This window comes from Colobus angolensis, unplaced genomic scaffold (genome assembly GCF_000951035.1).
Source record: "Colobus angolensis palliatus isolate OR3802 unplaced genomic scaffold, Cang.pa_1.0 Scaffold389, whole genome shotgun sequence".
In the NCBI taxonomy this organism is placed as follows: Eukaryota; Metazoa; Chordata; class Mammalia; order Primates; family Cercopithecidae; genus Colobus; species Colobus angolensis.
In genome coordinates this window covers 1180175-1191737 of record NW_012117254.1, presented here as the reverse complement: position 1 = coordinate 1191737, position 11563 = coordinate 1180175, and the positions used below count along the sequence as shown (strand labels likewise).

The following is an 11563-nucleotide window of genomic DNA, read 5'->3' as shown; positions in this document are numbered from 1 at the left end:
AAAAAAAAAAAAAAAAATAAGGCAGCTGAACTTGTTTTGCTTAACCCAACATTTCCCAAACTTTTATTTATTTATTTATTTTTAAGACTATTCACATCTCTTGGGAAAGTAATGCTCTGTGAAATACAGCTTTGGAATTGCTGGGGGTTTTGATCACCTTATTCTTATTCATGACACATTATGTCAGAGATGCCGAGGAGAAAGTGACTGGTTTCCTTGGCAGCATTTCACAGGGTGCCGGTACCTCGGAGTAGGCCCCGAGTTCAGGCTTTGGTCCCTAACTTTGTAGTTCAAGAACACCATTTTCTCACCTCCTCTCAACTACCAAGCTCACTAGGGACTGGCTACTGAGCTGCAGTGCCAATCTGCTAATTTTAAAACGTGGGCATGTATTCTTCTGGCCATCTAAGGTATCCTTTTCCTAGCATCATTGTAGCCAGGAAACCTAGTAAATCATTAGCAATTTTCTTGGTGAGCGTGAAATTACTGCAAAGTGAATTGTCTCGGGACGTGCCTGATGAAAACACCCTGCTCCGCAGTAGGGATTGGATATTGTTGCCTGCCAGATGAGAGCACACTCTCATGGCCTGGATTGGGTGAACACTGAGAACTTCACTCTTTATGTCCCTGGTCATACACTTTGTGCATGCATGTCCGTGTGCACAAGCGCGCGCGCGCGCCCACACACACACACACACACACACACACACACAGACAGCTGGGCTGCAGTACCAGAGCGTAGGCCTTTCCTTAGTTGTGTACTGTACTGAGACTATTCTCTGGTTATTTTAATTAGACTTCTGGCCTTCCCAAACTGTCTCATAGGCTGGGTTATTTCTACAGTTAGCTAAGCACCTATAGCTCATGTTGGTTTTATTTGTATTAGTTTCATGCTCAGAAGGTAACCTTTTTCTGACCTTATTTGCAAATTCTAGAGACACCTTTTAATAGTTATCTGTGTAGTTATTAAAGTATCTTTCTGTCATGTCAAGCCATTTCTGTATTAATGCTTCCTAACTGTGAAATTTAAATATGTTGTAACAATTTGCTAGAATATGCAGCATGATGTCTTGTGATGCTGAGCTTTGAAATTGTCTTTTGAGGGGTTGGGTGCTTATTTTGCACGCTTCTGTAGCCTTATAGTGACATCACAGAACATCAAAATTTTTCACAGGTATACAGAAAGTGAGATTTACTCCTGTTTGGTGTTTTTTGTTTGTTTGTTTGTTTGTTTTTGCCAGGCTCTAAGGGATGGAAATAAGCTGGCACAGATGGAAGAGGCTCCACTTTTTCCAGGAGAATCAATTAAAGCCATTGGTAAGTTTTGTGTGTACACTTTGCTTGTTGAGATCCATAAAATGAAATGGCACTTAATTTGCGAGTGGAGGTGATGTGCGTGCTAGAGATCAGCCAGACCAACTTAATTAGGGGACAAATGGACTAGATCTATTCATCCTCATTAGTGTCATCATGACCTAAGAGATAGAAGACTGTAGAGGATCCTGTTAAGTTCCAATTGAGTATTTGATGGCGTTCCCAACAGAAGAGGAGCCTGACTTTTCCTGGTGAACTGAAAGCTGATTAGACACTCAATGTAATGTCAGTTCACTGCTTTGTTGGAATCCTTCAGTATAAGGAAAATTTATCAATAGGAGATCTATATCATGTTTTAATAACAGTTTTGAGAACTTAGCAAAGAAATTTTAGTGGTTTATCAGATCCCAAAAAGTACAATTTTGGTGCATGGCAAGGGCTTGTGTTGCCATCCTCGCTTTTAAAGGTGATGGCATGAGGGCTCCCATATCCCTCCATGGTGTATTGCCAGGCCTTTCAGGGAATAGTTGATTGTGCCATGGGTGGATGGGAGGGGAAGCTGGATGCGACCCATTCATCTCATCACTTGGTTGGGTTGGACAGTCTGATTTTCTAGACTGTTTCCTTCTTCCATCATGGCTTTCTCCCAAAGAGGCACACTCAGTCTCAGAGTATAGTCATCTTGTGCCAAGAATGTTTGAGTAGCGGGGCTCTCCCACCAGATCCTCCAATCAATTACTGCTGCTGTATATCCTAGTCTGTGTCTGTGGACCATGCTTATCTTCTCCTTGGTTTTGAAATTCTTTATTTCCTTGAGTTCTAGGACTTCATTCTATCCTGGCAGTCCTCTGACCTCTTTGTTCCTTCTCTGGGCGTTCTTCTAGCTCTGCCCTCATACTGCTTTCTTAATGATCTGTTTAAAATGCAGAGGTAATTATGTCATGCCCCTGCTTCTTTTTCAGACAGTAAACAACACAGATTTAAAATGTGAAATGTGAAGAGGTTGTTTTTCACTTTAGTTTTATAATTTGTCAGTGAATCAAAGTCAGCTCAGAAAAGATTAGAGCTCATGTAGGTGATTGACAGCTTTGCACATCAGATACATATTTTGAATGAGCAGGGAGTGTTATAAGAGCTTTGATTGCAAGCTCACAGTTGTTGTAGTAAGAAGAGAAGGCTTCAGTGGATTTAGCTGCGGTCCTGTTGCTCTTTCTCTCCCGTTTTCTTTTCCTTTCACGCTGGAAACAGAGCTCAGAGAGAGAAACTCCTGCCTGGCCCCACTCCAGTACAAATTATTGGAAATATCTTAGAGTTAGATCTTAAGACATCCTTAGGTGATGTAAGTATGCTTTATGCTCCTCCAGTGGCTTGCAAAGGGTAAGTAAATTGACCCTCTACTTTTTAATAAAATATATTCCTGGAGGCAAAATATTAAAATAGGTCATTGTGAAGTAAAGTACTCCATCTAGAGTATTATTTCAGTTTGTCATTGTCAGAATGTGAAGAGTTTTGACACAGTGTACACCTGAAAAACCATCATCACAGTCAAGGTAACAAACATATTCATCACCTCCCAGAAGTTTTCGTTTCCTTATGCCCCTTTATAATCCCTACTTCCTCTGCCTTCTCCCCCATTCCCAAGCACTACAGGCTAGCTTATATTTTCTAGTGTTTTTGGAAATATAATCATAGAGTATGTTCTTTTTTTGTCTAGCCTCTTCAAATCAAATCATTATTTTGATACCCATATTGTGGCATGAGTTAACAGTCATTCTTTTTTATTGCTGGATAGGATTCCATTATATGGCTACATGACAGTTGGCTTATCCATTCATCTGTTAGTAGATATTTAGGTTGTTTCTACTATTTGGCTGTTACAAATAAAGCTGCTGTAAACACTAATGTACAAGTCTATATGAACATATCTTTTCTTTTCTCCTGAGTAAATACCTAATAGATGAAGTGGCTAGATCAGATGATAGCTATACAGTTTCTTTAAAAAACTGCTAATGTGTTTTCCAAGTGGTTGTACCAGTATACATTTCTAGTAGCAGTACATGAGCATTCCAGTTTTTCCCTTCCAATTTGAATGCCTTTTATTTCTTTTTCTTACCTTATTACTCTTGATTGAACCTCCAGTATAATGTTAAAGAGAAGAGGTGAGAGCGGACATTCTTGTCTTCCTTCTGATCTTGGGAAAGCTTTCAGTCTTTCACCATGAAGTATAATATTAGCTGTAGGTTTTTACTGTGGATGCCCTTTATCATGTTGAGGGAGTTCCTTTCTATTCCTAGTTTGTTGTGAGTTTTCATCAGGAAGTGATGTTTGATTTTGTCAAATGCTCTTTCTGCATCGATTGATGAAACCATGATTTTTCTTTAACCTATAATATCCTGGATTACATCAATTAATTTTTGATTGTTGAATCAACCTTGCATTCCCAGGATAAACTCAGCTTGCTTATTATGTATTATCCATTTTATAAATTGTTGGATTTGGTTTATTAAAAGTTTGTTTAGAAGTTTTACATCAGTATTCATTTATGAAAGATACTGGTCTGTGATTTTCTTGTAATTGCTTTGTCACGTTTTGGTATCAGAGTAAAGCTGGCTTCATAGAGTGAATTGAGAATTATTCTCTCTTCCTTAGTTTTCTGGGATAGCTTATTTCTTACTTAAGTATCTGGTAGAGTTTACCAGTGAAGCTGCTTGGACTTTGAGTTTCCTTTGTGCGAAGGTTTTTAACTACAAATTCAATTTATTTAGTAGCTATATGACTGTTTAGACTGTGGTTTTCTTTTGAGTAAGCTTTGGTAGTTTATATCTTTCCAGGATTTTGTCCATTTAATCCAAGTTGTCAAATTATTGTCATAAAGCCATTTATCATATTTCCTTACTCTTTAGTATCTGTAGAATCTGCAGTGACATCTTTCTCATTTCTGATATTATTAATGTACATGTCTTTTTTGTTTTTCTCATCTGTCTGGCTAGAGGTTTATTAATTTTATTGATCTTCTGAGAGTCAGCTTTTGGTTTTATTGTTTTCTTTGTTTCCTATTTCATTGACTTCCACTCTGATCTTTATTATATCCTTTCTTCTGCTTACTTTGGGCTTAATTCACTCTTTTTGTAGCTTTTGAGGTGGAAACTGTGGTCATTTATTTGAGATTTTTGTTATTTTCCAGTATAGGCATTTAAATTTTCCTCCCACTGCTACTTTAGCAGCATTTCACCAATTATGACCTTGTGTTTTTATTTTCATTCAGATCAAAATGCTTTTGAATTCCCCTTTTGATTCTTCTTTGACCCTTAGGTTATTTAGGAGTGTGTTGTTTAATTTCCATATATTTGTGAATTTCCCAAATTTTTTTCTATTATTGAGTTCTACCTTCATTCCTTTGTGTTCAGAAAACATACTTTTTATAACTTGAATATTTTATGTTTATCAAAGCTCATATTACGTCCCAGAATATGCTCTGTCTTGGTAAATATTCTATGTGCAGTTGAAAAGAATGTGTTTTCTGCTGTTGTTGAGTAGACTGTTCTATAAATGTCAATTAGGTTTTGTCAATCTGTGTTCTTAGCCATTTTCTGTCTATTTCTATCAATTGTAGAGAGAGAAGTTTTGAAATCTCTGACCATAATGGTGGATGTGTCAGTTTCTCCTTGCAGTTCTATTAGTTTTCCTTTATGTATTTTGAAGCTATTATTAGATACATACATGTTTAGGATTCTTACGTCCTCCTGACGAATTGACCTCTTTTTTTATCATGAAATAACCTTCTTTATTCTTGATAATATTCTTTGCTCAGAAATCTACTTTGTCTGATATTATTATAGACATTACAGCTTTTTAAAAATTTTACTAACATGATATACCTATTTTCATCCTTTGAATTTCAAACTATTTGTGTCTTTATAATTAAGGTGAGTTTCTTTTAGACCACATATAGTTGATTCTTTGTTTAGTCTCCAAACTGACAATCTCTGTCTTGTAATTGGGGTGTTTAGATCATTTACATTTTATGTAATTATTAATATTATTAGGTTTAAATCCACTATCTTGATGATTGATTTTTCTTAGTCTCATTTATTCTTTATTCTTTTTTTCCTCTTTTTATGGTTGAATCGAGTACTTTTGTTTTAAACTTTTATTTTAGGTTCAGGGGTACATGTGCATATAGGTAAACTCATGTCATGGTAATTTGTTGTACAGATTATTTTATTACCCAGATACTAGGCCTAGAACCTAGTAGATATTTTTTCTGATCCTTTCCGTCCTCCCAACCTTCACCTTCAAGCAGGCCCCAATGTCTGTTGTTCCCTTCTTTGTGTCTGTGTCTGTGTTCTCATCATTTAGCTCTCACTTATAAGTGAGAACCTACAGTATTTGGTTTTCTGTTCCTGTGTTGGTTTGCTAAGGATGATGGCCTCCAGCTCCATCCATGTTCCTGCAAAGGACATATGATCTCATTCTTTTTTATGGCTGCAAGTATTCCGTAGTGTATATGTACCACATTTTATTTATCCAGTCTGGCATTGATGGACATTTAGGTTGATTCCATGACTTTGCTCAGACATACATGTGAGTGTGTCTTTATGGCAGAAGAATTTATATTCCTTTGGGCATATACCTAGTAATGGGATTGCTGGGTCGAATGGTAGTTCTATTTTTAGCTCCTTGAGGAATCGCCATACTGCTTTCCACAACGGTTGAACTAATTTACACTCCCACCAACAGTGTATAAGCGTTCCCTTTTCTCTGCAACCTTATCATCTGTTTGTTTTTGTTTGGGTTTTACATTTAAGTCTCTAATCCATCTTGAATTGATTTTTGTATATGGTGTAAGGAAGGGATCCAGTTTCACTTACCTGCATATAGCTAGCTAATTATCCCAGCACCATTTGTTGAAAAAGGAATTCTTTCCCTATTGCTTGCTTTTGTTGAAGATCAGAGGGTTGTAGGTATGCACCCTTATTTCTGGGCTCTCTATTCTGTTCCACTTGTCTATGTGTGTCTGTTTTTGTACCAGTACCATGCTGTTTTGGTTACCATAGGCCTGTAGTATAGTTTGAAGTCTGGTAACATGATGCCTCCAGCTTTGTTCTTTTTGCTTAGGATTGCCTTGGCTATTCTTTTTGCTTCCATATGAATTTTTAAATAGTTTTTTCTAGTTCTGAGAAGCATGTCATTGGTAGTTTGATAGGAATAGCATTGAATCTATAAATTGCTTTGGGCAGTATGGCCATTTTCATGATATTGATTGTTCCTATCCATGAGCATGGAATGTGTTTCCATTTGTTTATGTCATCTCTAATTTCTTCAAGCAGTATTTTGTAATTCTCATTGTACAGATCTTTCACTTCCCTGGGTAGCCATATTCCTAGGTATTTTATTCTTTTTGTGGCTATTGTGAATGGGATTGCATCCCTGATTTGGCTCTTGGCCTGGCTGTTGGTGTATAGGAAAGCTAGTGATTTTTGTATGCTGATTTTGTATCCTGAAACTTTATCAAAGTTGTTTATCAGCTGAAGGAGCTTTTGGGTTGAGACTATGGGGTTTTTACTTTTTAGAATTCTATTTTATGTCTTGTGCTTGCATATTAGCTATAATTTTTTGTTTTGTTATGTAACTAGCTATTTTACATCTTTATGTCTACCTTCAAATGATTGTATGCTGTTTCATGTACAAGATAAGAACCTTTTAGTAGTATACTTCCATTTGTCCCCTCCCACCCTTTGTGCTGTTGTTGTCATCTGTTTTACTTTTACATATGTTATAAACCCCACAATATATAGTTTTTGTTTTTGTTTAAACAGTCAGTTATCTTTTAAGGATAGTGATAATAAGGCCTCAGTATCCTACAGAAGCACTTGCCAATCCGCTCCCTGCCAACTTCTCTGGCGGCGTGTTCCACTGTCCTCACTGCACCCATTGATCCAGGCATACTAACCTCTAACAGCTTATCACTGTGCCCTTCCTCCTTTCCTTCTCTTACTCCCCCTACCCACTTTCCTACTGAGTTAAATTGATCCTTTTCTGAACTTTCATTGTAGTACTTTATATCCACATTGTTATTTTAGCTTTTGTCAGCCTCTAGTACAGGGATCCCCAACCCATGGGCTGTGGATCAGCACTAGTCCACGGCCTGTTAGGAACAGGGCTGCACAGCAGGAGGTGAGCAGCGGGCTATTGAGCATTACCGCCAGAACTCCATCTCCTGTCAGATCAGTGGTTAGATTCTCATAGGAACACGAACCCTATTGTGAATTGCGCATGTGAGGAATCTAGGTTGTATGCTCCTTATGAGGGTCTAATGCCTGATAATCTGAGGTGAAGCAGTTTCATCCTGAAACCATCCCCCTACCTCCACCCTGGTCCATGGAACAATTGTCTTCCATGAACCAGTCCCTGGTGCCAAAAAGGTTGGGGACCTCTGCTCTAGTATAATGGCGATTTTTCTGTGTGGTATCTCTCACAGGTCATGGGCTGCTCATGGACAGGAACTGTTTCCAATTATACCCAGAATCCCAGCAATAGAAGGCTCTCAGTACATAAGGAGTTATAGAAAAGTTAAATGGAAGTAGTTTGAGAATTTGGTTCAGTGACATTAAAGCCTTTTGTTGTCTCACTTGGACTCATATATAGCTATGTATATTCTTGTCATTCCAGTGGAATGGCACTTTGGGAAAACATGAAGATATGGTGTCTTTGTGATAGATGTTAGCTTCTTAATACTAATAGGAATTAAATATGTCATGCACTTAATAGATATTAACAAAAAGTTAGAACTGATAAGGAAGCTGATAAGGAATTTGAAACAAGTTTTTTTTCCACTTCATTGATGTGGTTCTAGGTTTTGTCTTCTGTGAAAAGAGTTTCCTTTGGAGGTGCATTAGGAGACAGTGTTTAGCTTTCATTAGTTTTAAGTAGCAGTAATTCATGAAATGGTAGCCCAGGGTTTTCAGAGTTCAATTAATGTTGTGAATATGATTAATTTATCACCCAGGGAAAATGTTAACTACCTAGGAAAAATGACAGGATATAACTTATTATGAGGCCCTTTACTTAAAACCTCATTAAGTAGCAAATCAGAATTTTGTTTTAAAAAATAGAAATTTATTAGAAGACTATGCATCTCTCTGTATTGAAAGTCATAATTGATATAATCCTATAAAATACAAAATTCCTAGAAAACTGGAGTCACAAATATGTATTTGGAAAACTCGTGTTAAGTTTTATGGAAGCACAAGTCTATGGCAGTAGTTGCTACTTTAGCCCTTTTCTTTCAGTGAAAGATGTCATGTATATCTGCCCATTTATGGGAGCAGTGAGTGGAACCCTGACAGTGACGGACTTTAAGCTGTACTTCAAAAATGTCGAGAGGGTGAGTTTTTTAAAGTGTGTTTTATTTTAAAAGAAACACTTTGGAGCACTAAAAGAAGACTGTAAAAAGACCCCTGAAATCCCATTACCCTGAGATAACCACAGGTTGGGTTTTGAGATGTACACTTTTGCAAACAGGTGTTTGTATCTTGAAAACAAAGGCTGTTAAAGTACTGCTTAAACCTGGGGGGGAAGTTCCATTGTTGTCTCAATATATATTTCATAAGGAATGCTATCAATCAGACTTCAGTTTAGCTGGGACAAAGAGGAAATGCGAAGTAAACAAACATATTTTGTAACCCAGCAAAGACTTAAAATATGAAAACTGTTGACTGACACTAATAGACATTGATCTTAATTTTTAAACCTAGGACCCACATTTTATCCTTGATGTTCCCCTTGGAGTGATCAGCAGAGTTGAGAAGATTGGAGCACAGAGCCATGGAGACAATTCCTGTGGTATAGAGATAGTGTGCAAGGTATAATAGAAACACAAGCGAAAACTAAAAGATCTGAACTTTTTCTCCCTCAGTCTCTTCATGGTCTTTGGACAGTAGAATAATTGTACTGCTAGTAACTCAAATGTTTTCGGGATAGCAACCTCTTCAAATCTCATATCGAATTTAAACTATTATGTAGCCCTTTGAAGTAAACCTTTTCTATTGAAGTACAGTTGTTCCTTGGTATCAGTGGGGGATTATTCCAGGACCTCCACCTCGATACCAAAATCCATGGATGTCCAAGTCCTTTATAGAAAATGATGTAGTATTGGCATATAACCTAAGAACATTCTCCCATATACTATAAATCATCTCTATATTGCTTATAACTAATACAGTGTAAACACTATGTAAATAGTTGTTATACTGTATTGTTTAGGGAATAATGACAGGAAAAAATGTCTCTGCATGTTCAGCACAAATGCAACTATCCTTTCAAAAAATATTTTCTATCTGCAGTTGTTCGAATCCTCAAATGTGGAACCCATGGATAGTAAGGGCCGACTGTATTTCTAATTCATGTGGACCTGTAACCTAAGTGATTATTTGTCACATCTCAGAGAAATCAAGTGAAAAGCAGAGATCAAGACATTTTCCCAGTTTGTTGTTTTAAGAGTACGTTCAGAACAATGTGGATGGTCAGAGACTTCCTAAAGGGACAGCAGTGGTCCATCAATTTTGTGATTAAAAATGAGATTAAGTTTCTTGGCTATGTTGGAATTTTTATGTTGAGCTGGGCTTGTTTGTTTATTTTGTACCCTTCTAATAATTTAAGTAGAAATGTGTGTGATAACTTTAATCATGAAGTCATGTAGGACCTACTCTTAACTGATGTATTTTATTCGCAGTGACTTTACTTTGGTAATGTGGTTTACCAAAAACCCTACCTGAAGTACCAGGAAAGAGATCCTGCCTGCAGGATCGTCAGGGCCCCTTCCAAATTTTGGGTTAGGATTCCTTACAATCTATTTGTTTTGATTCAGTCTCTGAGGATAGCTCCCTCTGGTTGGTCCTAGACTGCGCTCAAAACCAGTTTTTTTCCCAAAGAACACCTTACTCTTCCAGATCATGAATCTGTTGGCTTACTAAACTCACTTTAGGCACTGCCTGACAACTGTCCTTCTCAGGCAGGGTTCCCCATATGGAACAGTGGCAAGCAGAGGGGTGACTTGATTGGTTCTGCAATTTTGAAACATGTCGTCCCCTTTCTCATGACGCTTGAGTATCTTCCCATTATCCTTAGACTAAAGGAAAAACTCTTCTTACAAGACTTCTCTGCCTGACCCCCTTTCCTCTGCAGCTTTGTCTCAAACTGCCCTCCTCTCATTCTGGCCATCCCAGTCACATGGGCTTTCCTTTGGTGGTTCATACTTGACACACACCGCCGCCACCCCCCCACCCCAGAATCTTTGCACGTGCTCTTTCCTTAGCTTGTAAGCAATCTTAAATAGCAATCTGAAATAGCAAGTCAGCTCAGTCAGCCACCAAGGTGTATGTGTGTAGCCATGTAGCTTAGAGGGAGAGCATTTCAGGAAATTACGTTGCTTAGGCAGGTGTCCTGGGGCTCTTTTACTAAGATATTTTTATGGCCAGGGTGAGCATTTGCTAACAACTACTTTAAATGTTCTCTAACCTAGAATTACTAAGGTCATGCTCCCAGTCTTCTCAGATCATGCCTAAGAGCCTTATAAGGTGTGGGATTTATTTTTTAACAGGTGATACACAATTTAAAAGATACAAAAACTGTATATAGTAAAAAATCAGTCTCCTTCCACCCACCACCCTGCCACCCCGTTCCACTCATTTCAGGCACCCACTATTACCGATTTCTAATGTAACCCTCCACAGATAGCCTATGCACATGAGAATGTATGTATAGTCCTTCTTTGAAAATGTAAGTGGGGCCAGGTGCAGTGGCTCATGCCTGTAATCCCAGCACTTTGGAAGGCCGAGGCAGGTGGATTACCTGAGGTCAGGAGTTCAAGACCAGCCTGACCAACATGGTGAAACCTTGTCTCTACTAAAAATGCAAAAATTAGCTGGTAGTGGTGGTGGGTGCCTGTAATCCCAGTTACTCGGGAGACTGAAGCAGGAGAACCGCTTAAACCAGGGAGGCGGAGGTTGCAATGAGCAGAGACTGTGCCATTGCACTCCAGCCTGGGCAACAAGAGCGAAACTCCATCTCAAAAAAAAAAAGAAAAGAAAAGAAAATGTAAATAGTAGTATATTATATACACGGTTCTACTCCTTTTCTTTTTCCCCTTGACAATACATCGCAACACTCCATTACGTCAGTACATACAGAGCTGCTGCTTGTTTTTAACAGCTCTCTAGTGTTTCATCAACTGTACTGCAGTATAATT

At 38.0% G+C, this 11563-nt stretch overlaps 1 protein-coding gene across 2 annotated transcripts in view; it reads left to right on the top strand.

Annotated features, from left to right (window-relative positions):
- Positions 1 to 11563, top strand: part of MTMR1 (myotubularin related protein 1) — a 64725-nt gene that overhangs the window by 15902 nt on the left and 37260 nt on the right. For both annotated transcript variants that reach the window (XM_011954657.1, XM_011954658.1), the window contains 3 exons: positions 1242 to 1317; positions 8607 to 8701; positions 9072 to 9179. In XM_011954657.1, coding sequence (XP_011810047.1) covers positions 1272 to 1317; positions 8607 to 8701; positions 9072 to 9179 — 249 coding nt within the window. In that variant the 5' untranslated portion in view covers positions 1242 to 1271. The remainder of the gene's footprint in view (positions 1 to 1241; positions 1318 to 8606; positions 8702 to 9071; positions 9180 to 11563) is intronic.